Consider the following 27,361-nt stretch of genomic DNA (forward strand, 5'->3'; position numbering starts at 1 on the left):
ATTTTCAGGAACAAACTGTGTATTCCGAATTAAACCCAAAAGAAAACGAAGAAAGAAAATCCGATACAGAAACTCTCAAAACATTAGAAAATCCTGCAATTTCTTGCAAATCCTCTGTAAATACTGCGGTTGGAAAACAAGATGCGAAGGTGCAGCGAAAAAGAGAAGACAGTCCTCGACTGACAATAATAGTGCTTTTCGTACTCCAGAATGTAATAAATCAATGAGAGAACTAGATGGTTCATCTTCCAGACAAAGATATACAAGTGGGAGTAAAAAGAGATGTAAAAGTCGATTGAAAGAAATATTGGAGAAAGAAAGATTAGATTTAGATAAAAATAAAACTCCTCCAAGCTTGAGAAACTTTCTTGCTACAATATAACAATGTATGAATATGAATAAATACTATCATCTTATCATGCTTTTTTTACAACTTTTTTACAATTTTTATAATTTAAGTGAGCTTCACAACATGCGCACTCATATACAATATGTACATGACCTTCAAAGCAGAACCTCATCAACTGTCAAACATTTAAGACTGACAAATACGTAAGAAGAAACATTAAGAAGGATTATGTCGTTTCATCCATGTTCGAAACCATCTTCTTGAACGAAGAATTATTATTTCTTTTGACAAAGCTTTACTAGCTGAGGTACAGGCATACCAAGAAGTAAATGCCTAAGAATGATATAGTATTTATGTTAAAAACCATTAAAACAAACTCAGTCGATTGTCATTAAATATTTACTAAGAAAAAGAGCAAAGAATGACTGGAACTTTAAAATTTACTTTTGAGAGAACAGTTTGATTATCAAGATAAACCATGGCAGATGAAACTCTTTTCTTAACGAAGTTGTGCCGCCAACGTTTCCAATATTTTGAACGTAAAATCTGTTGTAACTAAAATACCAGACATGCCATAGTTTGTAAGACATAAACCATGAACTACTGTGAATTTGCTCTTAATACTGACGAATACGTAAAAATGATTTCACCTGATTATCAGCTTTTCTTGATAAAATCCACTTAGTCTGCCATATTTTGAAACATTTCATTATCAATCCAAAGTTAGTTCGCTTATGTGAACGCTGAAATTCACGGAAAGAATTCGATAGACTTTTTTTCTTGGAAAAGTAAGCATACCATGCCAAAAATGAACTGAAATCAGAGATAGATAGAAGTCAGATATCAATGAAACAAAGAAAAAAATTTACAAAAAGCTTTATACTTCCTAACCGTTGCATTGACCGTTTTTCTTTAAAGTATTTTGCTATTTTTGAATTTTCATAGTGATGTCGCCAAAGTAGAAATTTCTTTTTCATTAATTGAATATGAGAGTTTAAACAAAAATTTTGTGCAATCTTATATTGTTCTTTATTCGCTACAAAAGATAAAGACATTCTATAAAAGAAATCGCAGACTGAAAAAGATGATAGTTAAAGCATGACAAAATACCACCAACCTGCAACCTTAGTTTTCCACAATTGAAAATGTTTCCGCGTCTTAACATTAGTCGAAATTTAAAGTCAAACTCGTGATTGGCAAAATATCGATATATGAAGGAGAAATGTCTAACCTTTTGCCATTTAGAAAGTTTTTTGCACCAAAAACGAAATGCCTGTGGAAAAAAATCAATAAGTTGACGTCATCGAGATATTCCACAAAACAAATAAACGATGCGTTAAACAATGATCGTCAACTTTTTACCTTTTTAAGAACGCATCTAGCACAATATTTCTCACCATCTTTGTTCATTTTTTCTCGATGCCAATGGTTGAAAAAGAACTCAAGATGTCGCCTTTCTCTTGCTGCAGTGAATTCCACCAAAGTTTGTTGATTTCTTGTTGTCGTTCTCCAAAACTTTAATGTTGAATGTAGCTAGAAAATTATGAAGAAGTCAAACTTTTGCGAATAAATCAAGTCGTTATTGAAGGTCAATACCATAATTCTTGCAGTGAAGAGTTTAAATGCTGCCGTAGCTTTTTGTGTTTCAGCCTTTTGTATCAAAACATATTTCCAACCTCTGAGAATTCTGTTTGAAATCACACAAAATGAAAAATGTTATTGTGCTGCATGCATACTATCTTAAAATAATTCCATTTTTTTACTTTTCATGAATAATAGAAGAACATCTTTCTTCACCTAATTTGAAGAGATCTGTGGTAATATTCTCTCAATCTTCCATATTCCTTTGTAACAGCAAACCACAATAATAATTTTTCTTTTAGTTTTCTTTTTTCAAGAACGTAGTTATAATCATGCAAAGATTTTCTCAAAAATCTGGACTCTAACAAAACAAAAAGAAAAAGAAGATAAGACTTAAATTACCAAAATACTGAGAAGTTCAAATTAACTGTTTCAACATATTATGATAAACTTAACATAGATCTTCATAAGTATTTTTTTTTTGAATGCATTATACCTTTAGCCCACAGTAGCCAAGCGTTAAATATCTCTTTAATTTTCCTTTTTTTCGAAACCTTCAAATAGAGAGCATTAAATTGTATGAAACAACAGAGCCAAGCTTTTTCTTGAAAAGTGTTACGTACTTGAAAAACAATCCTAGCAGTCTGTATATGTTCAAAGCGTCTCTTCCATTCATGAAAAACCTGTGAGCAAAGAAATGGAACGCCGGGATCATATAAAGCAAAAGCAATAATTAATACAAAGTTTTTGACAACCTTCAACTGAACTTGCTTAGCCCTAAATGTCCACATGTTTTTCCTATGCAGAGCTCGATGTAACGCCACAGTCTTCCATGAGAGAAAACATCTAAGGCGCGCATCAAAACATGAATTAATAGGGAAAAAAGAAATTTAAGATTGTTTTAAAAGGAAAGGATACCTTTTCAGTAAGACATTGCTATAAAGCCTTGTAGCCATTTGTAATTGTCGTGTGAAATTTTTCCATCTGTAAAACGTCTTTCGCAGGCGGTTCTGATGATCTATTTTTTTGCATTGTTCTATCACTAACTTGTCCATTTCTCTTACTAAAAATATAACAAGGACAAATAACTGTTGCATTAATTGAAGACATTAATAGTTACGTAACTTACCTTTAACCAATCGTTGCCAACCAGAAATAATGCTTAATAAGCGAGTTTTAGTTGTCCCCTACATGGAAGTTTCGAAGAAAATTAAAAGTTTGCAAAATGAGGTATTTTTACGTACGTTAAAGTTAAACAAACCTTTTTTTTCCAAATTTTGTAAAACTTCGTTATTAAAATACGTTTCATGAAATCATTAGCATCATTTTTACGTTGAGAGCACAAATTTTGTTGCTTGTTATACTGTTGCCATATTCTCAAATATTTCTTCTTCATCATACAAACCTGAATAAAACAAATAAAAATTGTTACACGAGACGTAAAGGTATCGCTATAAAGTGTAAATATATCGTTGTCACAAAGTTATGAAGAACTTCTGCAAAAAGCCTTTTTACTTCATTCACGTCTCATTTATATTTAAAACATACCCAATATTGCCGACAGAGCACAGAAACAAACAGCCAACGTCTCCAAAGATGAAAATATTTCCCAAAAAGTTTATTTTTTTTCCTGATAATCCATTCACCATAAATCCATTGAAGATGATGAATATGCTGCGTGTATTTGAACCATGAACGAAAGGCAACACTTAAAACAGAGATCTCCAATGAATAATAGTATAAGCAAGTAACAATTCCCGTTTATTTGCTGCCTCGGTGCTAGGAGTCTGGTACGAGTGTAGTGATTGCGCATCACTCTGGGGTTGGTACGAGTGTAGTGATTGCGCATCACTCGGAGGTTGGTACGGGTGTAGTGATTGCGCATCACTTGGAGGTTGGTACGAGTGTAGTGATTGCGCATCACTCGGGGGCTGGTACGGGTGTAGTGACTGCGCATCACTCGGAGGTTGGTACGAGTGTAGTGATTCCGTTATTAGGAGTGATGCAGCAGAGTCCTGGAGCAAAGAAAGTATTTTTGAGTCATTTTATTGAATATGAATTTGTAATAAGGCATTTAAACAAAATTGATTGATTCAAACATTCTTACTAAGTCATTTTCTTCTCCTTCATAATGAGGGAAGGAGATGTGAGCCTCAGAAGAATCGACATCAAAAGATAAAACATCTGAGAAAGGAATCGTCTCCTCTTCACTTGATCGTGGACATTCTTGTTCATAGTTGAATAGTTTGACTGTTGAATATACACGTCGACTTACTGGGTGATAGGTAGGAAGCATTGAAAATCCTTTATACACCTGATCACCTGTTGGACTAAATGGTCGTGATCGTGATGTTGACTTTGGTAAGAGCAAAGTTTGTCCGTTCTTGTCTGAAGTAAAGAACAGAAATGATGAATCAGAATTCTTAAAGGAAGTTTGGTAACCAGAGGTCGATAAAAATGTAGAACCACTTGACGTTTTCATAGCAAGGTTGAAGGTAAAGTCACAAACTTGACGATCAAATTCTGATTTCGCAAATTTTTCCAAGTCAAAAATATTCTCGTAAGGCACTTCTTCTTTGAATGGTCTCTAAAAAAAATGAAAATGAATTTTATCAAACTATTGGTGAGATATTCCTTCTTTGACGTCTTCATACTTTGCTTGGCATTCAGCAAAATATTGTCTTCTCCATATTAGAAAAGATCGTCGCATTAGTAACGTTGTTTGATTTTTATCAGCAACTTCTACGAAGGATGTCATCATCTGAGCATGCTTAAGATGACGATATTTCCAGGAAGTAAAAAAACTCTTGAGAATAAAATGACTTATAAACTATAGAAAAGAAAAGAGTCATGTTTAACCATACATTGTAGTACACAAACGTTAAAATTTCCTCTTTACAGACCTTATTAACAAACATTGTTTCCTTATACTCTACTTTACATCGAGCCTTTTCTTTCCATATTCTCATTTGTTTCCTCAATAAATTATTCTTCCCCTGTAAAACCAGTCTTTTGCTCTCTCGCATGATCAAGGTATACCCTGAAGTATCAAACATTAATGAATAATTTTAGAAATAATTTAGACATGAAGTAACGAAGTCAAACGAACCTTGCCACTTTAAGAAATGTCTTGCAATTTTTGAACGTCTCAACGTTTCTTCTGTTTCTTTTTGTTTAGTAAGATACCACAAGCTTAAGCTACAGAAGAAATTGTTTAGAAAATCACAAATGATAAAAGAAAATAAGTCAGCATTTTAAACTGAATAAACAAACCTCCAGTTTTCAAAAACATTTTTCTTTAATCGAAAAGATTTCTTTGAGTTAAATCGTTCAAGTTTGTATCGAAGAGATGAATAATTTTTCCAAGAATCAAAAACTCTATAAAAATAATTGCTGTCAAAATATCATTCCAACTTTGTATGATCAAAGAGTTTCTAACCTAGCCATATTTCGACGTACACGTCTCTTTAACAACGGTTCAATAATGCAATCTTCCTGGTTCACAACTCTCCAGGATCGAAAAATACGACAAAGTGTTTTCCTTTGTAAAGTTCTCGAGGCATTCGCAGATCTCTGTCTTAAATCGTCAGCTTCCCGTTGTTTAAACTTCCACATTTTCAAATAACCTGATTAACATTGTTACAAAACAAAATTGACTTTAGAAAAAAACTCTAGTTTTTTATAAATGGTTTTGACATTTACATTACGTTTTTTCAGAAGAATACAAAAATATGGAGAGCTTTCTTCAAGCTTTCTTGCAAGTTTACATTTTTTTGTCACCAGTTTCCAAATGTCATAATACTTTTTTACACAACGCTGCCTTCGTTTCAATTCAGAACGTCTAGCCATCATGAAAACTGTCAGTTGAAATTTCCACTTTAACCAATGTTTACGCACGAGACATTCTGATCTCGTTACTCGAAATTGCTGGACAAAAATCCTGTTTCCAGAAAGACAATGAGTAAAACTAAAATACAACAAAAACCACACACACTCAAAGGAAAATGTCTTTACTTTATTTTCTTGGTCTTTGTTGCTTCTTCTTTCCAACATTGAAAGAAGGAACGGATGAAAAAAATTTGCAATCGTGAGATGTATCTTTTGCGAACTTGTTTTAGTTGGATGACAACATGTAACCATTTAATAAAATATCGTCTTTTTCTGACCTGTATAAATGGACAGTACAAAGATATAAATAAGAAGTGACAACTATGCAATATAATGACACTCAAGACAACATTGTCAGTTCACCTTTCTCGCTATGGCTTTACATAAATGTTTATGAAGATGCTTTCTTTGATATCGTAAATGCCATAATTTCATCACTCGACTGTGTAAAAATAGAAAAGTATTTCACCATGTTTAGTGAAATGTGCAAAATATAATCACAAAGTAATAGCACATTACCTTTGCAGTTTTCTCCGACAAAAATGTTTCGCCTGTTTGATACTTTTAGACTGTCGCCATAGTTTAAACAATCTTCGCAGCAACATTTTCCTATGATATTCCTTGCACATATTAAGCAAACGAAGATGAACAAGTCTAAAAACAGCAATATAAATGTACACATGCATAAACACAAGTATACGGACAATATTTCTTACAATTATTCACTTAGTATTGCGGATTTCATAAACGTACTTGGCATACTGAGTCCAATGCTTCCAATGAAAAAACACTTTGATTAACATTCGTCGTCTAAAAAATATGGATGTAGAATGACTCAAGTCTGTCGTTCAAATTTGATCATTGAAGAAGTTTTAAACCTTGACAAACGTCGACACAACGAGGATTTCTCGCTCCTTTTCTTCCAATAGTTAAAAACACGATGCAGACATTTTTTTTCGTAAAAAAATCTGAAGAAAGAAAAAATTTGATTTTTGAAACAAAATATAAAACTACATATATTGTACAGATATTGTTTAGCAAAGCAACAGTTTACCTTGCTCTTTTCCTCAAGAGATTTTTTACCGAACGTTCTTTGATATAAATCACCCAACAATTCCAGAACTTATAAATTATATTGACTCTAAAAAATTCATGAAGTTTCCTAAATTATTAAGATAAAAGAAGTGTTATGAAAAAGTATATGGCTCTCACTCACTTAAAATGAACATTGGCCAGTCTCGTTTTCTGTCTTAAATCAAACATTTTCTTCCATTTGTAGAGATTTCTGGACAAAAAATGTCGTCTGGCAATATCGTGAAGCAAGGAAACTCTGGTTAAAATATAAAATAAACTTTATCCGGTCGGTGAAGAGGACCAACATCAGAGAAAATTTTTATAGACCTTTTCATATTAAATATATAATAACGCCATTTATTGAACATATCCAAAATTTTTCCCTTTTCTTCGCACAAGTCTTACGTCGCCACTAAAAAATATCATTAAAAATCTATGTTAGTGATGAAAGGTTGTTTAAACTAGCGATAAAGACAAAGGACGAAAAACATCATATCTTTGTTCACCGTTTGCCAACATTTCTTCATCAAAGCTGCATTTCGTTCATAAATCAAATATTCATGGATCGCTTTTCGTCTTTTCATTGCAAAATTTAATCCTTTCATAGCTTTCACCAACAAATGTTTTCTACATAATTTATTAGCTTCGTGTCTAAGAAATGATCGTTGTTTTCGCCAAGCAATAAATATATTTCTTTGTAGCTTCATTCTATAAAAATCTTCAGCTCTGTAAATAAAAAAAATTATTGAAATTTTCATCCGTGCTTGTAACCAAAAATAATTGCATCTTCAAGTACCTTCTTATTTTCTTTTCATGCTCTTTTTGAAACAACTCTTTAACTTTGTCTGTTTGATATAAACACTTCTAAAATATGAACACAAAAGAAAATAAATCTTCTCCCATTCTTCAACAATCAAGTAAATAGCTATTTTTATCACTTTACCTGTTTGTTTGATGGCTTAAAATGTGTTTTATGATAAGATGATCCCCAAGACTTTGACAAACTATGAACAAATAACAAAATTGTAAATTTATCTAGTTTTATAATTGAGCTGAATAAATATTGGTAATACCTGTACGACTTTACCGTTGTCATTTTGTTTTGAGATTCACTGTTTTTTGACCTAACAGATCTCCTTGGTGTAGTGCTATGTACTTTGTTTTCCATTAACTTCTCAAAATTCTCGTTCACATTGGTTTGAACAAACGGTTTAAGACATGCAGTGGACGAGAAAGATTGCCTGTATCCACAGATATCATCTTTGTACGTCAATGGAGAAGAAGATCCCAATCCTTGATTTTGTTGAGGTGAAAATGTGGTTTGCGGTAAATGAGTTAAGCTGGGGAGATTTTGTTTGAGATTTTCAGACCTACTAGTCATTGGAGAGACGTTTGATTTGGACATAGAACGACTTAGATCCAATACAACATCTGGAATCTCAGAAACTAAATCTATGGACAATTTAGGATTTTTCTGGAATGCAGAATCACTTCTTGATAAATTTGGAAAAACGTTTGCTGTTTGAAAATCCTGAAGAACAGCGTCTCCCTTTTCTTCTACTCCATGTTTAACACAGCTCGCTACTAAACTTCCACCATTATGTTCGTCTCTTACGTTTCTGTAGAGATGAGTGAAGTGATCATCATTAAAATTCTTGCCGCTGTGAAACTTCTCAGAATTTCTTCGAGTCGCAGCATACTGCTCATCCATTGACCTACCAAAACAAACGATACATCATATTTGAGAAGTACAAATGTGTGCAAAAATTAAAAATACAGTAAACGAGCATTAACACTAAACAATCCAAAACAGTAAATAGGTTTACAAAACATATTTTTATTTCTTCAACTACACCACCTTTTCTCTACATGGATATTAAGAGCTTTCAACGATCTTTGTAATTAGAATGAATAGTCGTGTTGACTGGGAGAAAAATATAGTTTTAGTTCATGGCTTTATTTTAATGAATACAAATACTGAGCTTAAGTAAAGCAACTTGTGATTAGCATTCTTTTTTGAAGAACAAACATTGGCTTAGTGAAGTTAGTTTTAACAATAAACTACAGTCAAGTAGTCGCTAGCTCTTCAATGCAACGCATGACAGTTTTTCATAAATTCCTGTACCCATTGTTTCGTTAAATAGTGGTTTTTATCGATGGGAACGAGATGAAAAAAAGCAAAAAACAAACAAAATTCTTTAGTTGCTGTTAGAGACAATAGAGTCTTGCATTTTTAAACAATACATATCATTTCCACGAGATTGTGAGGGTGAGCAGTTTCATTTCTCAAAAATAAATTGCATATGCTCTTCAACAGTTTTGTAATTCTAGACAACAAAATAACGTGTTTTTTTCCGTCTGCCTCAAACATTTATCAACCAACACGTCATCACCTCACAAGGTGAAGTGCGACGTCACAGTAAAATGTAACAAAGATCTAGGGTAAGAGCAAAAATCACAGACCTTTGTCACCAGTGATTAACAGAGTTGACAGTTCCTACGACGTTCGCTTGAGTATAAACGAATGTTCATATCGGTACTATTAGGGTATTATAAAAAGTTTTACTAAACGATTGAAACTATCAATGTTAGTATACACGGCCGCCACCTCTAGAGCGGTCTTTCTGTAATATTGAATGAGCATCGAACGCTGATCAAAATCACAATATTTACAATCATTAATATTATTGTTCCATTGATATCGCACATTTCAACATAAATCCACTTGACTTTATAATAACATATACACGTTGATGTGGGATATATTTTATCACATGTAGTAGTTAGTACATACCTTAAATATTCTTTTGTAACATATTCAACACGGGATAATTATAATATCAAAAATTTCACAGACTGCTGGGTCTGTGGCAAATAAGAATAACTGAGTTTTCAAGTTTTGAATCGTATGTATTGTTTGACTCACAATATAGAAGAAACTCCTTTAAAATTTCAATGATTAATAAAGATACATAGATCTTATAATCGTGAGCGTAATAGATAAAATACGTGAGCATGTATTTTAGAGGCGCCATATAAATGCTGAGAAATATGATCGGCTGATCAGCGGGATGTCTACGTAATTTATTGAGTTAACGTATACATCGAGAGGGTGATAACTGGTGGTGTTAAAAGAACAAAACATAAAACAACATGTGCTTCAGAAATACCACATTCTCTCACAAAGGTGAGCGGTATCCGCCAGCCAAGGCGAATGGTGATTTCTTCGTCACAAGCAATATTAATAACTTGATATTACTATATAAGCACACACAATAATCATAAAATCATAAATGTGGGACAGCATGTTTTAAATACATCACATACGCATGCGTATAACTGTTCCTGTCGATTTATTGTGCGTTTTAAATCTTGCTACTCTACCGTATTTCTTCATCATTTGATGACAATATATATGTTTTAATATGAACTTCATCCAAAACGTCAAGTTTGAAGCCAGTGCCTGCTAATTCTCATCACATCCAATACGACAGCAACGAATAAAACTAAAAGAGCACCTTTTATCCAAAACTCAACGTTTGATTTGAGAGAAGTTGTAGAAAAGGATTTCGATGTCTGAAACAAAAAACATCAACCTAACACACTAGCGTAGAACGTAATAACTGAAATCATTGAACAATTAATGTTTCACCTTTGAAATGCCACTAACAACTCCTTTTGATAGCGGTGGTGCAATACTTGGCGTAAAAATAGGATTATCTTTAAGGAGCCTTCCTTTCAAAAAATGCTTTCCAGTTTCTATTATTTTAACTTCCACCATTTTCCCCATTAAATCACCTTCATCTTTACGAACCAGCACCTATAACAACAAACAATTATCGACTTAGGGATTGATTACATGAGCCAGGGTAGCCGGGATTCAGGCAAGCGTTAAATGATTTTGGCAAATGGAAACGATTCAATACTTATGATCAGATATATCTTCTCGAGCAACTTCACATTATTCTGATTTAATAACTGCTCAAAACATTTAAAAATGAAAGAAACCAATTCGGCCTAATTTGAGAATAACAACAGCAATGACTTGTGGTGCTTAAAAAACAGTTGTAATTTTTAACCTTGAAGTTTTGGCCTCTTTCAATCCCTCGAAATCACTTCCCGCCTCACTGAATCTCGGCTAGCTGGGATCATATAAACAGCCCATAAGAATACAGTATTAAGGAGAATAAAGAAACATTTTATACCTGATCATAACTTTTATTGTGAGCAACGTAATGGATTCCATCGTGAGATTCTTCTGTGATCAAAACTCTTTGATTTTCTCCTAACTAAACAAGACAATCAAAAGCATTTGTATTTTGTCATCGTAAGTGCTATAGTTTCAATTTCATAGAAAAACCTTTCACTTTGTCGTAATCAACGAAAGTAATTAATGAAAGAAAACTCAACAAAACTTTGATAATTTTACCTTATGATCATAAGGTAGATAAGAATTGAATAGTTTTGTAATTCTCCGCGTACGTCCTTTCACCTAAAATATAGCGCAAATTTTGTTCTAATGTAAATATCATATGTATATGTATTACATCGTGTTTATAATACATACAATGGCCGTATCCAGTCTCTTCATCCGCGCTGCAGGAGTTCCCGGACGAGGATAAAACTGGTTGATGAACAGACTAGGAAATTTAAACTGTTCAACTACTTTCATCGTTTCATCAAAATCCTGAAAAATTCGAAGGTGAATTTTATATCTCTGACAATAAAATAGTCACATGTTTGTAGATGTAGATCGTCCAGGTTAGTATAGTCCTGAGAAGGACTGTTTTTGTTGTTGTTGACTGACGTTTCGACAACCTTAGTGGTAGTCATCTTTTGAGTCAATGAGTCTTTTTGACTCTGAAGATGACTACCGCTAAGGTTGTCGAAACGTCAGTCAACAACAACAAAAACAGTCCTTCTCAGGACTATACCAACCTGGACGATCTACATTTACAAACATGTGACGATACTCCCGGGTTCAAACCGTTTACTTTATTAAAATAGTCGCTGAAAGCTCGTAATACAATTAAAATCAAATAGAATGAAGAATCCACACATTTCATTTTCCCGTACATCATAAATGACGATGAAAATTTGTAAAATACCTGCTCAGTCTCCGTAGGAAAACCACAAATAACATCAGTTGCAATGGTGATATTGGAAACTCTACATTAGTAAAGAATACATTAAGAATACAAGATAAAGTAAAGAAGAAAAAAAAAAGAAAAATTTTGAATTACCTTTGTCTGAGATATTGAACAACATGTTTAAAATCATCAATACAGTATTCACGTTTCATGTCCGCTAAAACACTGTCAGATGCACTTTGTACTGGACAATGTAAGAAAGAATACATCTTAGAACTGTTCATTATCTTTGCGATTTCCTAGAGAAGAAAAAACATCTGCATTGATAAGTTGATAAAATACACAATTTATATCAAAGTTTGATATTACCTCCAAGTGCTCTAAAATATACGGTGGATTCGTCATTCCAAGTCTCATCATTCCACCTTCAGGAATGACGTCAATCAGTTGCCATAGTAACTCAGGTAACGATGATCCAATATCTCGTCCGTAAGCTCCTGTGTCTTCACTGGTTAGCCAAATTTCAACAACACCCTCTGTAAATAATTACACTTGATAAAAGACATTTAGTTGTCAAAATGAATATCACCATCTTGTACTCCATACCTTGGAAAGCTTGTTTAGCTCGAGCAAGAATCTCATCAGGAGAATAACTTCCTAATTCCCTCTTGCATGTTTTGTTTTGCAATATGTACATTGATTTAGGCAACTGTCAAGTAAAATGAACAAGAACCATCTTGCTTTTTATTTCTGAACAAAAATGCTATGAAAGTAATATTCTTAAAAATATCATTATTACAATCCATTATAATGCCCTACAAAGCACTCACCCTGTACTGATAGCAATAATCTCAATGAGTGGATTTTTTCGAATTTTCGGCAAATCTAACTTTGCTCCCCCAATTTTTCTTCCATTCTCTTTCTTTTGTTTAATTATCCTAACTGTATGACCTTAAGGAGGGCAATTGTGATCACAGTGATGGTGTATCTACAATCCAAATAAGTATTTCTTTCATACCTTTCAATGTCTCTTCTACTGCTTCAACTATTCTGTCAATTTGTTGCACCTACATGTACATGTACATGATGACAATATTATGACAAATCTTCCACTTCCCTTGGTTACTTTACTTGGTAGAAGTATAAATTGCTCAAAATTTACATTTCTTAACAACATTTCTCAACAGTAAGCTCAAAACACAATAAATATGTCATAGTTATATGAAATTATAATAAAGTATTTAAACTGTAGTTAGCCCACATCAATGCCTCAACAAACTATCACACGTACATATTAGTGCTTTTCCAACATTCACATAAAACATAGAAAATACTCAATACTTACCCCTATTATACTTAGACCACGTAGGCTTGCATGATTTGGCTGTCCTTGAGAAACACAACCTGCCAAAATTACATGTTTACCCCATTCTTTTGCTTTTTTATACTGTTTCTAAAGTTATCTTCAGAGGGATTTTTTACAGTACAACTATTCAAAAGCCAAAGATCTGCCAGAGCTGGTTCATCTAGGAATTGACAGCGTAAGAGTTTATGTAAAACCATAATTTATATAAAAGTGGATGTCCGTTCAAAGATTACCGATAATTTTATATCCAAATGCAGCCAATTGACCAGCCATATATTCGCTATCACTATTGTTATGAGAACATCCCCAAGTTTTGATGTAAATCTTCTGTGTTCCAGGTATAATACTATCTGAAACAGGTTCTCTAACATCAAAACTCTCCTGATTTTTACGTTTGCCTTTTCTAAATTTGGGCAAAACATCGTTTCTTACTAATTGTCCATTATTTGTAGTCACATCACCCTTTTTTATGATATCTTCTATATCATTTACATTCTCCGAGCACAACATTATATAAATCCTCCACAAAACAATGAAGGATTCAGTTCATTCAAGTTTCTTTACCAAACGTCTTCTCTACACCCGATTCGCACATAACCAAACAGCCGCTAATTTTGGCAGTTAAGCACCGGAGAAAAGACAATTGTAATCTTACCACCACCAAGGCAAAAAGCAGGGACAAATTACCAGAATTACATTAACAAAATACAATTAAAACAGTAGAAATTGCACCAATATTTAGAGAAGCAAGATTCTGATGAATTAAAATCCGACATATTTGGCATGTTCAAGCCACAAGTAAATAGAATAATAATTTTATCAAAAGACAGATGGAATCTGACAGATACACATATCTAATAAATGACTTTGAATAAAGAAATGAAATAAAATGAAATTCCCCATATATATATAGCTGTGATATCGTCTAAGCCACAATTGCCAGCAATAATCCTCCATTGTTCCAACACGTTCCCACACGTAAAAGGTCAATGAACAATAGATCCATCGGTGCCAATGAAGACATGTCTTATTCACTCATTTATAAATCATCATTTAGTAAATCATCGTCGTCCAAATCAAGATCCTACAAAGAATCAAAAACATTTATCAATAGAAGAAATACAACTGATTCACAAGAACATGAAATATCTAAGGAGAAAAGTTTCGTGTCGATTGATACAGGTTTCACTTAGTAGAAAGATAGAAACACAACGCTATGTCTAATCTTATCATACAGAACAAGCAACAATATAAAAAAACGCCTCAATATTATTGTCACAAAAATATTTATATAACCTACGTCATCATCATCATCCAGATCAACGTCAACATCGTCATCATCACCAAGATCGTAATCCTATGCGAATGAAATCAACAGTTTATCAAACCAAATATTTCAAATGTCATTAACAGATTCATTTACCTCATCGCTCGTTAAAGACGCCGCTGGTTGTTGAACAGCTGGCTCGTTTTCGGGACTTTCGACATCAGCGAGAGGAGGTTCGGGGTCAGTGTTGTTGGTTAGATTCATATTCGCTACATAATCCTGACAAGATAAATACGAATCATACAAACAAACAAAGTGACTGAGTTATGTTACAACTTCAATAAGCAATTGAAAATGGGCATTGTAAACAATTTTTTTTATACTCACTGTAACGTTATCAACATTCGCTTCTACTGAAACATTAACGCCTTTGATTTCTTCAAAGATATTGCGATCAAAATTGTTCTAAATCATGGCATAAACATCCTTGAGAAGTGAATATTATGAATAACTCCATGAGAATATGACTTACTGTTACTTTAGTATAATCTGATGCAGGGAGAAGATTTAACCTTTCTTTCTTCAAAAACTGAAACAAAATTTTCAAGTACTGAGCCAATCAAACTTTGCTACCAAACCATCTATCTTTTGCTTCCTAGTCCAAGAAGCATTAACACAAATCCAATAAAGCCTTACTATCAAACTAAACAGACATTACCTCTTCGGCTTTTAACGCTTCTTGGAATTCTGGGAAAAGATTTTCATAATCAGTTGGATCAGCAAGAGAATTCGCCGCTTTCTTGTTTAGTTTAGCTAGATCTTCTTTCCATAAACCAACAACTCTACAAAAGATTATGAATAATTGACAAATCATTGAAACAAAAACCATTGACCCAAGAGAATAGTCATACGTATATATATACCTGGATACATGACTTGGTAAATATGTCCTAGCCATAAAGGCTGCTTCTGGATAGCGACCTGTATTGCACAAAACTTGAAGACAATCCTCGAGTCTAATGAAATGTGATATATAAGGTAGCTAAATATGTTAAGAACTTACAATTATTAACAGTGAAATTTTTCATACCTTCCCAAGAGGAAAAATGCCAAGAACGCAACATTATTCTTTCCTTTTTCTAAAGCAGAATCTGCAAGTTTTGCAATCATATCAGCATGGCCAGCAGACGACGCTAGTAACAGCAGGCCTCCAAAATCTTCAGCTCTATGTAGGCATTCTTGAGCCAAATGAAACTCACAATTCTTGATCGATAATTCTGCCAACTGTTTCCACTTCTTCTCATTCTGATAAAAGAAAAAGGAAACGCAAGACAATGAAAGAGAAGTACAGTAAAGCCGTTATGTACATCACCGATAAAATAATTTGTATTAAGTGTTCATATAAAATCGATATGTTTAAGGCAGCGATTGAGTTTTTGATCAGAGCTTTTGATAAAATATACTTTGTTACATCGTTAAAGTAGATGAATGACACTATATAAGGTATGCTACATAGCTAGAAAAAGACAACAATGTTTAAATAGTGAATATTTCACATCCAAAGTTAAAAAACAATGAAATCAAACGATATAATTTACACATGTAACTATGTCTACATACGCCAAACAAACCTGATCTTCCAAAGCGATATCATAAGCAATCTTTAGCTCTCCCAACTGTATAGCAAGCTCAAATCTTTAAACAAAACATAATGAATGTTAAAAATAAGTACTAGAAAATATTGCAACTAAGCTTGATGAAACATTACTTGTGCTCAGGATCACATGACACGGATAAAGCTTGTTGCTTGTATCCTTGCTTCTCAAGAAAATGAGCCACGCGGTTACGTTGTTCCTTTGGAATAGTCGGTAGCACCTGTACGTAGGCAATGTTACGAGACCATTCGCTCATCATCAGAAGAATAAATGCACGCACACACAGAGAGAGTACAGTATTATACCTGTTTAGCAGTTTCAAAGTCTTCTCTCATCACAGCAGTCTGATACTCGAGTACAGAAAGAAGAAGGGAATAACTAACGACATTAAGATCTTTATCACCAAGATAAAGACGATTATCTTTAGGAATGTAACCAAGCAAGTACATCGTACTAAATAAAACAAAAAAAATGTCGTAATTGTTTTAGCTACTAACGAGAAAATGCGAATGAGTTAACATCTTACCCATCCAAATGAGCAATCGTGACAATTTCTCCGCCAACATAATAGTTTAAACGATTGACTGGAAAGAAAGAAAAAGACTTTGGAATCATACGCGGCATTACAATCAAAGATATGTTATTTATTCATAAATATTTTTTACCTGAATTAGTGTAAATGAAACAATCACCAACCCAGAGTCCAGTTTTTACAATATCCTCAATCTCACCAACAACCTTACATGAAAAATTGAATTATCATCACTACAGTCATATTTTAACATGTTGGACGTCGTTAGCTATAACAGAATATAGAGAATATCTTACATCAAATGCATCTTCAACACCATCTTCTGAAATCTCATCTTTATTCTCCATCGCTTCTTGAACTTTATCAGGATTATATTTAAGTATATATATTGTATCATCTGCAGCAATTGCACATAATTCTCCGCTATCGGACCAATGAACCTAAAAAGACATTACGTTTTATTGAATTTGTTTGTCTATTCTTATTTGTTTCATAACGTTATTTAAGATTAAACATTTATGAATATTGAAAATGAATTTTGATTTTCTGTTTCCTAACCGACTTGGCCGTGATGTCTATCCTTCGTATCAACTCGATATTTTCCCAATCATAAAACGAAAGTCCAGCGGTTGAACGAACTCCAATAAGATTACCACCAAAAATATCTAAACATAAATTCAAACATTAGCGGGAGATTTATTATGCTGAAAAAATTAGAACAAACTCCATATTTCTTAAATAGAAAACAAACTCACTCTCAGCGCCATAGTCTGGTTTGAACGATTTTCTTTCTTTAAAATTTTTGTAAATGGATATTTTGTTGCCGTCACGAATAGCGTATCTGATAAAATAAAATATGAACAAGAAGATGAAATGATATCAGAATATGAGCAAGAAGATAAAATGACATCAGAATATGAACAAGAAGAAAGAATTTGGTGGTAAACTTACTCAGAAGAATCACTGGCCCATATGAATTCCATAGCATTACCAAAACTTTTATTCCGTAAAGCCATTGCTGTATATATGATGTACTCGCCATCACCACAAGCAACCACAAATCTTTAAAATGAAATCATGCGATAATAAAACAAAGAAAATTATGAAAATCTCACCCCCTCAGTCATTATGGTACGATGGTATTGTACCGTCCATTGGGATTGTGACATAGCGTCTGAGGAAATATTTCGCACGAGCCCATGTCCTTGATTGCCAGCGGAATTTTCTCACCATCTTTGATTTCATAATCTGTTAAGTAATTTATAAGACAACATCGTTAAATAATAAGACACGTTAATCAATCAAATGTTGAACAATAAACTATCTTATTAAAAAACTTCAATCATCTCACCTGCTAAGTTCTTTAAATTTGCTTGACTTATTTCACTGTGCTTAGCAAAGATAATCTTGCCATTGCTGTCCATAGACATTGCAGGCTCTTCTCTACCCAGCTGTAAAAGACAAAGGTAGGAATATGTTAAAAAATATCAATATATTAGTTCAAAGAAGTGCCAAGTACATGTCAGTTGACTGAAAAGCAACATTTGGAAAATAAAAAGTTGATTTGTCTCATTGAAATATACATTGGTTAAGTTAAAAGTGAGCAAAGTTAGTTAAAGAGTGGATTGGTTTGATAAACTAGGAATCCAAAGATAGCACACAGCTTGCTTGTGATGTTTGTGTTATATTTATTGACAGTAAGCTGATAAGTAAAAACAAAAAAATGCTCATCAAAGTTGTTAACTATAAATGCTTATACAATGTGAAATTTTACATTAAACATTGTTTAAAAAGAACCAAGTAATTTTGTACTAAAAGCAGCTTACGTACAATTCATGCATTTGATCATGTTTGTAAAAACCTACACCTGGGTATACTGGTTAACATCCTTTAGGGAGATGATTGATACATTTTTCAAGGTAAATTAAAGAGTTGATGTATATTTACCTTAACAATCATACTTCCTTCATCATAACCGAGTGCAACATTATTTGATCCTTTCATCATAGAGATAGTCCACACTCTCTCAAGGCCATAGTTGAGAGTATTCTCAAGACGATATGTGTTGGCATGCCATATTCTTACAGTACCTAGAAATTTTAAATTAAAGTGAAAAACAAATCAAAAAGAAAAATCATATTGAAAAAAGACAATATTACCATCTTCAGAACCAGAAAGAATAATTGGCAACTCAGGATGAAAACCAACACAAGAAACATTCTGTGCATGACCTTCCAATGTTTGTACGCATGCTTTATTCTGTTGATTGATTACAGCAAGAAAAAAAAATTTACTTCTTATTATTAAAGATTGATGAGAAAATGCAAAGTAAATTTTGTCACCAATTTTGGGTTTATTTATCATAATCTCAAATATTGGTAGACAACAGTGAGTGTACCTTATAATCCCATATTTTCAAACAGTGAGTGTACCTGATAATCCCATATTTTCACAGCTTTATCATCAGCTCCTGAGATGAGGTAAGGTTTCTCTCCTCCATGAAAATAATCAACACAATTTACACCCTTTGAAAAAAACCAATAAAGTGTTTGATTAGTTATGCATCTTACAAGCAACAGACTTGTACATTACCCTTACACTACCTTCTCATGTCCTTCCAATGTAAAGTTTGGTGCTGTAGATCCTAGTTGCCAAACCTTAAAAGATTTTTAGTAATTTATTAGCATGAGACAACAACATTTAAAAAAGAATATTGCATTAAATAACCAAGTTGTTTAAAATGTCATTTTACCTTAATGGTTCTATCCAAAGAAGCACTTGCAAACTGATTGTTATCTTTAGGATTGATGACAACTTGCATCACATAATGTGTATGTCCTTCAAACACTTGCTGAAGCTGCCAGTTTTTGTCCCAGTTCCAAAGCTTAATGAGCATATCATCTAAGAAAAATGGTAAATGAAAAAATGTTGACATCTAAGTTGTTCAAGATGAATATATCACTAAATACATGACATACCACTACTGCTAAGGATGTATGATTGAGTTGGGTGGACTGCAATGGATCGTAGGTAGTCACTATGAGCTTCAAAACCATGAATCTATAATGAAAAATTATGCGATAACAATACCAACAATATTGAAAGATTCTTTGTTGTAATTAAGTTATTTTACTATGAGTATCCCACCTTTTCCAAAGTATTATAGTTATAAATGCGTAGATGCATGTCATCCTGTATTAAAACATAGCAATAGATAAGAAACTTTACTAAAAAATCTTTGTATGAAAAAAACCACAAAAGTTACCGAGCCAGTGATCACCCAGTTTTTGCGAGTCACAAATTTTGCTACTCTCACTAAAAACATAGAAAATGTTTATAATCAAAGATTTTGATCAGTAATGAAAACTCACACAATTTCCTTACAGCAACAGTTACTTGAAACTGATAACAGTGTACAAAAATATAAATAGGTTCCTTAAAAAGATCTATTCTTTAAAACAGTCAATGGAAATCAATGATTTTATATTGTTCATTATTACCTGGCAAATCAGTAACTTCAAAAGTTTTGATTAATGTTTGTGAATCAATATTCCAAATGTGCACATTTCCATTGTATAAACTTGCTAACATCCATGGCTCACTTGGATGTAAATCAACACTTTTAACACGGTCTGAACGTGCTGATAACTTGCGCTGAAAATTATAGGAAAAAGTTACTGGTAAATTATATAAATGCTGTGAAAAAATAAAATGACACGATCAAGTCCCAAACCTTAACATCGAGACGAAGAGGCTGCAAAATACAAAGGAACTCATATTATTTTATTTAACACACTAAGATCAACAAAGCAAAATAAATTAATAAAATTATTGTATATCACTCACTCAGTAAACATGCTATAGAGTGATTAGCTTTAACGAAGTTGACGATTTCATGATGAAATGATTTCAAAGAAAACTAAAGCACTATATATATTGACTATGAAACCCATGTGTATTTATAGTACAAATTAAAATGACCGAGGACCTCGGACGCCATATTATTATACATGCAGTTTAAATTTTTAAGATTTTTATGAACATATAGTCCATTTAACATATAGCACGTCTAACTCCATCTAACACACGACTTCAATAAAAAAAAACTCACCATGATGAGAGAAAAATGACCAAAGAAATAAGAAATTTTAAAAAGTATGTTCCACAAAACCGACGTGGCAAAATAAAACTAAGAGACTGGAAATGACTCTGAGTTGGCATTACTTTATGTAAGAACACAGAGTGAGTTCAGCCAGTTACGACGCATGCGTTCATATGTCGTACAATCCTTTGTAAAAAGGAGGTAATACATTACTGCAATCACTTTAAACGTTAAAATCTACACAATAGCAGTCTATAGGATGTTTTGGGATGTCATAAAATATCATAGGTTATCACAGAACGTCACAGGATCAATTGGGATTCTATAAGATATCAAAATACACCATTCTTAAATTAAGGCGTACATCGGTGATCACACCCAGCAATTAAAGGATTTTCTAAGTTTTTGGACCAAATTTTGTAGTGTCTGTGTTTGATAGAACAAACCACAATTTTAGTCAGGCCTTCTTTTAACGTTCTCCCTCATCTTCTCAAGGGAAGTTTTAGAGATATTTTGGGTTATGCACCAATCCACACACACTAATTGGCGCTTCAGTTCCTAATAAAAAGCTATGAAAACTTAATGAAATTTTTGAAGAAAGAGAATGAAAACAATTCATTATGCCATCATCGACCAAATGTCTTATTTTCAACATTTCAAGGATGAACTAATGTTAGAGCACTTCAAGAACGACGACAAACCAAGGTTAAAGTTCAAGATACATAGATTTCAATAAAATAACTACCATTTTATTCTGCTGTTGAAAGAAAAAAAACGATGAACTTTGAATGATTGAAAATAATGAGAACGAACATTTGAAAATCGTTCGCAGTTGTAAACAAACAACTATAGAACAAAAAGTGTTTGTGCAAGCTGATGTTGCATAACAAAAACAGCCGTTGCTCTGTTTCAATTATGTCTCTTGTCAAGTTGATCAACTCAGACTCCCAAAGCAATAAAAATATTTGTGTATCGTTCAATTGTTCTATTCATTAACGACACATGATAAAATAGATATTTTTTAAGGATATTGTTGCAACTTGAAAATTTGTTTCCATGGCTTCTTGAATGTAATGTATACAATGAAATAAATTGCCCTTGGCACTTAGCTTAAAAGTGATATAATGGATTTTTTGAAGTTGATCCGTCGCCATTATATTTTTCCTAATTGTTCATAAAATAAAAGCAATTGACTTTTAATTTTATTTCTTTCATTTAAACAAACCATTTCTAAAAAATGGTTTACAAAACATTTTAAATATTTATGTAAAGAAAGCAGGTAAATTTACAAACATAAAACATCCATTTTTGAAATTGATATCTAGTTCTCGGTTTTCACGAGAATATTGTGTGATCGTAACCGCTCAGACACATTTTAAGAAGTTCGGTAATTCGTCTGTATTGCCTCAAGTCATAAATGAATACTTTCATTTTTCAAAGTTTCAATTTCCGATCATTGAGACTATAATGCTTAAACCCAGGTGTTTGTTGAAAACTGATACAAACATTTGTCGAAACAAAAAACCTTGTTTTGACTAAACAAAAATTCCAAATTGCTATTAGAAGATATAGAATTATATTTTCCCTAAAGGTACAAAATTTGGTGTTACTTATAGCTCCAAATAGCAAGCAATTATTTTCTTTACATATAATAGAAAGTAGAAAATACAACGAAAGGAATTTATTTATTAAAGAAGCAAATTGGCCGCACAACACACACATAAAAACAATTTTATTTTTTCACTTCATTCTTTTTCACTTCTTCACACTAATACAAGCATTCCTCTCTAAAAACTGATGGATAATAAATGTATTCCTGGTGTTTTAAATAAAAACATAAGAAATATTGGAGTATTTTTTGCCATCGTTGAAAATATTTTAGGTATTGTAGAAGTGCGTTAAGTACTACTGATCTATAGTCGTCCCTACGTAATTTTAAAACATCATATGATATCAACGCAAATATTTTGATAACAATCGTCAACCAACGGACGTGTAAACTGCCAAAGTCATCAAACTGTGAGAGGAGACTATAGTTTCGTGTACAAAACCCTGAAAATCCCAATATATCAATTATAAAATAAATGATGAATATAAACGGTATTTGTCATTTATTCTCAAACATCAGAAAACAAAGTTAGTTATCGTTAATGGAATAGATTTTTAGCAACTGTGAATGGTCTTTACCATGACACCTGGTCTATCTGTTCTATCTATATGAAATAAGTTGTTTAAAAACGATATTGCCGGCTGTTTTTTGAAAAGACTTTTTTGACACTGCACTTAGCAGGAACTTATTGACATAATACAAAACAAGTCATGTTTTAGCGTTCGTGTAAATAGAATAATTTAAAGCAAACGGTTTGTAATTATACACAAAATGATTATTAAAGATGAGCAGGTGTTAGATAGTGTTTAACAGACACGAACATCTTGATTAAATAAATAAATTTTCTCTCAAACTTTACTTAAGTAGTTATTCTAGCTAAACTACTACTTTTTAATATAGGGATATTTAGATCTTTTTGATGAAAATCTTTCGCGTCAATACCATTAGAAAAATATCTCTAAGCATGTATACAAAATTGTCTAGGCTAGTTAGATTAATGACTGTACTGTTTGCGTCTTATGCTAGTGGTAGGCCACAATCTTCCATCATATTGCAATGAATCATCATAACACATGCATTATAAAGATCAGTTGGAGTTATTTTTCATAAAACTTCTTACAAAGTACATAGTGAGATCATTATATGTCCCGATGTTCTCATTCAGGAGCCCTGTTGTAAAATAATGTCACAGCGCCAATAATTTGCACCGCATCGCTATTATTATAAATATATTGATATATTTCAAAAATACTGTCAATATAAATGAATGATAAGTCAATGGCAATAAAACAAAGCATGATTCAACGATATGTATACAAATGGATGAATGAGGTTTCTGTAGATTTCTTTAGACCTGGAAGCTTCTTTTTCAACACTGCAGCTATAAGTGACGAAGTGTTGGACAAATGAAATTTCACACTGTTTTAAAAACTTGATATCACACGATTTAAACTTTGCATCTTTTTATGTCATGAACAAAGCAGAATTGAAGACCACGATCTTAAATAATTTTATGTGTTATATAAAAAATCATAAACAGCTTGTACATGCAATATTTTGATAAATAACAGCAGAGGATAACAAGCTCCATTGAACAAGCATCGATGCAGCAAATCATAAATAAGTTTGCACAAAAATAAAAAGGTATACAATGCATCATATAGAAAATACTCGAAGAACAATTCAAAATATACGATAATTCGCGTTCCTATATGTATATAATGAAAGATTCATAATTTCATCTTGTTACATGATTGTAAAGTAGTTCAAACAAATTTAGATAACCGAGCTTCTTACTAAAACAAACATAAAATAAGGGACGTAAATGTATGTGAAAGGATTCGGAGATAGAAATATCTCGCGCGATGAAATGCTGATAGAATCATTATTATGTCAAACAAAGAAAACAAGCTAAGACTGTCATGAAACATTCCTTGGCTATCATTTTTCTGACAGATTTATGGTGGACAATAAAATGCATTTCCAAAATGTGTTCATTGTAACGATAAAGTTTTGAATATTTGTTTACAAAATTTCACGTCAATGTAACGATTTCACAGAACAATATTATCTTTTTATCAATGCAAACATTTATGAAAGAAGCAAAATATTTACATTTAATAAAGAATCTGAGCAACAATTTCATTTGGTTATCAACTTTAATCTTTAGGCTATGCATTATAACATTTACTGAGAATAATTGGAGAATTTGGACATTTCATAAGATTAGCAATTGTTTATTTCTCATGTCTTCGTCAATCATAAAGCTGGCTAGCTCCTTACTAAACCTTAACACTTTATTTATAAGCACAATTGACATTTTAACTGAACAGAAAATATGCATTTATCTTGAGTAAACTTTACAAAACAAATTCATGATATCGTGTAAAATTCAAAGATGTTTTAGTTTCTCCCGCAGTGTGCTCATTATTTCCAAGATTGGATAATTAATGAAAGAGAAATAACGTAAGTAGAAGCTAAATCGACGTAAAACGTGGCAATTTTTACAATTCTATCTTCATATAGACAAATGACACAGATCTACACTCAAAATGCAATACAGTATAACAGATGAATTGCATTTGAAGTCAATACAAGGCCATTTATTGCCAGGAAAGTATAACATTTGATAGAAAAAGCGGATGAAGTGAGAACGAAAGGCATGCATTGTACGTAACAAGTTAAAGTTGTCAATGTATAATGGAGCAAACGGATTTGACAGGAAGCTACGGTGTTGTCTTAATCTTACTAAGAAAAGGGTTTGCCATTCTTCAAAGAGTGCAGTTGAAGTGGCACGTTTTTCCTTTAAAACTGGTGACATGAGTGTAATACGATGAATGTGGATAATGGCAATTTTATAGAACGTAACAATTAAATGGCATTGAAGAACCAGCTGTAGCCATCTAGGTGGTCGACAACGTTGACAAGCAAAGACAAAATAAGCAATCCAATTGGCTTTAATATCTGTATTTTGATTGGACGATATATGACAATAGGCATAGCGGGATGCCTTGTGAGTATTTATAGCTGTTTGGTTCTTAGAGGCTGCAACAATCAATGACTCTTGTACATAACACAATCAAAATACGCCGACAGAAAATCTTCAAAAATGGGTTCGAACGAACATGATTTTGAACAGAAACATGTAATCTCCGAGCGAAATGTGAACTTGAAAACAGATAATTCAAACTTAGATGAAAAAGACCTTGATAAACACAATGACCCTAGCGTCAAACCACCGTATTCTTATGTCGCACTGATTGCTATGGCTATTAGGGAATCACCGGAGAAGAGACTTACTTTAAATGGTATTTATCAGTTCATCATTTCCAAGTTTCCATTTTATGAGAACAACAAGAAAGGTTGGCAAAACTCTATTCGACATAATCTCAGTTTAAACGAATGTTTTATAAAAGTACCTCGAGAAGGAGGCGGAGAACGTAAAGGGAATTATTGGACCTTGGATCCTTCAAGCGAAGATATGTTTGAGAAAGGAAACTTTCGTCGAAGACGACGTATGAAAAGACCTTATAGACAACCAGCTCTTCCACAGAATGGAAGCTTTGCTTTCGGTGATCCAAATCATTATGGACCAGCAAGTTATCACGGCCTTGCACCAAACTGGTCGCCGTATGGACAGCCTCAACTCAACCAAAGTGCTTGGAGAAGTGCAACTCAACCTTATTCACAAACAACTCGAATACAAAGTGGTTCATTTGTATCACCCTATATGAACATTCCTTCAATACCAGGCGTCTCAAACTATGCTACTGCTGCGTCTTCCTATTCTACTCATCTTCAAAGTCAAATGAATGAACAACATCCTTATATTCCTTTACCAAATATGTCAAATTGTAGACGAGAACACGATCATTCACAAAGTCCTCATTATCCTTACTAATTGTAACATTCAACGAGCTAACATATAATAATAGGCCACGCTTTGTTACACTTCATAAGTTCTCAACAATCCATTGAATTTCCAAAGCACGATTGCCGCCATTTTCACGAGAACTTTACCGGCTGAATATTTACCAATCTGATGATTAAACTGGTTTGACAGAAACGCACAGACTACAATCATTAAAAAAGCAAAAGTACGTTGACTCCCTTAGCTTTTCACAAACTTTAGATATTTTATGTTTCCTTATGTAGAGAGTATATTGTAGGTTTTATCTGGCCCCTGTAGGCGTTAAATGTTTTCCCAGTCCACAAATTGTTTCTCAACAAATGTTTATATAATTTAAATTCATTGCACACGGCTATTTTGTCTATGGACTGTATCGAAATGTCGAGGCTAAGACTTTAAAATCGCCCAATGCGAACATTTTTCTACTTTGGTTAAAGGGGATTTCATATTTACGTATCATGAGAGTATGATACTAAGAAACGACTTCACATACTTCATGTGAACATTACTTATATATATATTTATATATATATTATTGATTGCAAATTTTAATTTAAAAAACATTCAATGTAAATATTTAGATGATTTTATTCACATTCATGTCAATAAAGAGATTTATAACAATAGATGAGTCGTATAAAGATCTCGAAGTTTAAATAAGACGAAAAATTTGTGGGGGTGTCAACGATGGTCGGCTATATTCCGGTAACTCGCAGTCTGCATTTCACCGTATATAAATCATAATTGCATCTTGTAATTGTGTTGAAAAACTGATCTAGTGTACGGTAAGGTCATTAAAGAACTGAAAATTTGGAAGTAAGCGACGCCTATCAATGCATGACACGCATATGGAAGGCAAAGAGCTTTTCATTCAATTTCTTTACAAAATCGATTTAAACGTTTTTAAAATGCTTAAGTGTATACAATCATTCCGTGAG

The 27,361-nt window shown here is 32.8% G+C and overlaps 4 protein-coding genes across 4 annotated transcripts; 1 reads left to right on the forward strand and 3 right to left on the reverse strand.

Annotated features, from left to right (window-relative positions):
* Positions 1-350: 350 nt before the first annotated feature.
* LOC124443929 lies at positions 351-4,922 on the reverse strand. Its single transcript, XM_046994478.1, has 20 exons — positions 4,834-4,922; positions 4,585-4,760; positions 4,440-4,517; positions 4,206-4,318; positions 3,479-3,638; positions 3,192-3,335; positions 3,060-3,117; positions 2,849-2,993; positions 2,686-2,776; positions 2,554-2,613; positions 2,427-2,484; positions 2,147-2,291; positions 1,946-2,036; positions 1,712-1,882; positions 1,581-1,622; positions 1,467-1,506; positions 1,241-1,385; positions 1,000-1,162; positions 794-904; positions 351-682 (listed from the first exon to the last, which is right to left on the reverse strand). Exons 2-20 carry the CDS (start codon positions 4,594-4,596, stop codon positions 566-568), a joined length of 1,944 nt encoding a protein of 647 aa, XP_046850434.1. The 5' UTR covers positions 4,597-4,760; positions 4,834-4,922; the 3' UTR covers positions 351-565.
* A 5,124-nt stretch (positions 4,923-10,046) lies between these two features.
* Positions 10,047-14,027, reverse strand: LOC124443930 (threonylcarbamoyladenosine tRNA methylthiotransferase-like). The gene is given in 15 exon segments (XM_046994479.1): positions 10,047-10,468; positions 10,545-10,712; positions 11,098-11,181; positions 11,322-11,384; positions 11,460-11,579; positions 12,001-12,061; positions 12,136-12,281; positions 12,352-12,518; positions 12,589-12,642; positions 12,645-12,691; positions 12,813-12,933; positions 13,001-13,049; positions 13,328-13,428; positions 13,431-13,508; positions 13,582-14,027. Coding segments are annotated over 15 exon segments (1,668 nt in total). The 5' UTR covers positions 13,859-14,027; the 3' UTR covers positions 10,047-10,336.
* A 98-nt stretch (positions 14,028-14,125) lies between these two features.
* Positions 14,126-21,017, reverse strand: LOC124443925 (coatomer subunit beta'-like). The gene is made up of 30 exons (XM_046994473.1): positions 20,914-21,017; positions 20,536-20,556; positions 20,303-20,456; positions 20,068-20,117; positions 19,950-19,994; positions 19,781-19,862; positions 19,555-19,703; positions 19,406-19,459; positions 19,235-19,327; positions 18,962-19,061; positions 18,750-18,892; positions 18,154-18,253; positions 17,951-18,050; positions 17,754-17,864; positions 17,558-17,643; positions 17,361-17,467; positions 17,099-17,242; positions 16,936-17,008; positions 16,797-16,854; positions 16,576-16,723; positions 16,384-16,490; positions 16,247-16,310; positions 15,706-15,920; positions 15,539-15,631; positions 15,334-15,457; positions 15,148-15,204; positions 15,003-15,080; positions 14,772-14,894; positions 14,649-14,705; positions 14,126-14,432 (listed from the first exon to the last, which is right to left on the reverse strand). Exons 1-30 carry the CDS (start codon positions 20,914-20,916, stop codon positions 14,388-14,390), a joined length of 2,784 nt encoding a protein of 927 aa, XP_046850429.1. The 5' UTR covers positions 20,917-21,017; the 3' UTR covers positions 14,126-14,387.
* Positions 21,018-25,527: 4,510 nt separating this feature from the next.
* Positions 25,528-27,049, forward strand: LOC124443933 (forkhead box protein L2-like). Its single transcript, XM_046994483.1, has one exon. It carries the CDS (start codon positions 25,623-25,625, stop codon positions 26,412-26,414), a length of 792 nt encoding a protein of 263 aa, XP_046850439.1. The 5' UTR covers positions 25,528-25,622; the 3' UTR covers positions 26,415-27,049.
* Positions 27,050-27,361: the final 312 nt, after the last annotated feature.

Source organism: Xenia sp. Carnegie-2017, unplaced genomic scaffold, assembly GCF_021976095.1.
Source record: "Xenia sp. Carnegie-2017 unplaced genomic scaffold, XeniaSp_v1 HiC_scaffold_21, whole genome shotgun sequence".
Classification (NCBI taxonomy): Eukaryota; Metazoa; Cnidaria; class Anthozoa; order Malacalcyonacea; family Xeniidae; genus Xenia; species Xenia sp. Carnegie-2017.

Coding starts and splice junctions, on each gene's coding strand:
- LOC124443929 (XM_046994478.1), bottom strand. Junction 2,994..3,059: donor TTGGCAACGATTGGTTAAAG/GTAAGTTACGTA, acceptor TTATATTTTTAG/TAAGAGAAATGGACAAGTTA. Junction 1,507..1,580: donor AACTTTCTAAATGGCAAAAG/GTTAGACATTTC, acceptor ACTAATGTTAAG/ACGCGGAAACATTTTCAATT.
- LOC124443933 (XM_046994483.1), top strand. CDS start 25,623: ATGGGTTCGAACGAACATGATTTTGAACAGAAACATGTAATCTCCGAG.
- LOC124443925 (XM_046994473.1), bottom strand. Junction 19,062..19,234: donor TGAAAATATGGGATTATCAG/GTACACTCACTG, acceptor ATCAATCAACAG/AATAAAGCATGCGTACAAAC. Junction 15,921..16,246: donor ATATCGCTTTGGAAGATCAG/GTTTGTTTGGCG, acceptor TTCTTTTATCAG/AATGAGAAGAAGTGGAAACA.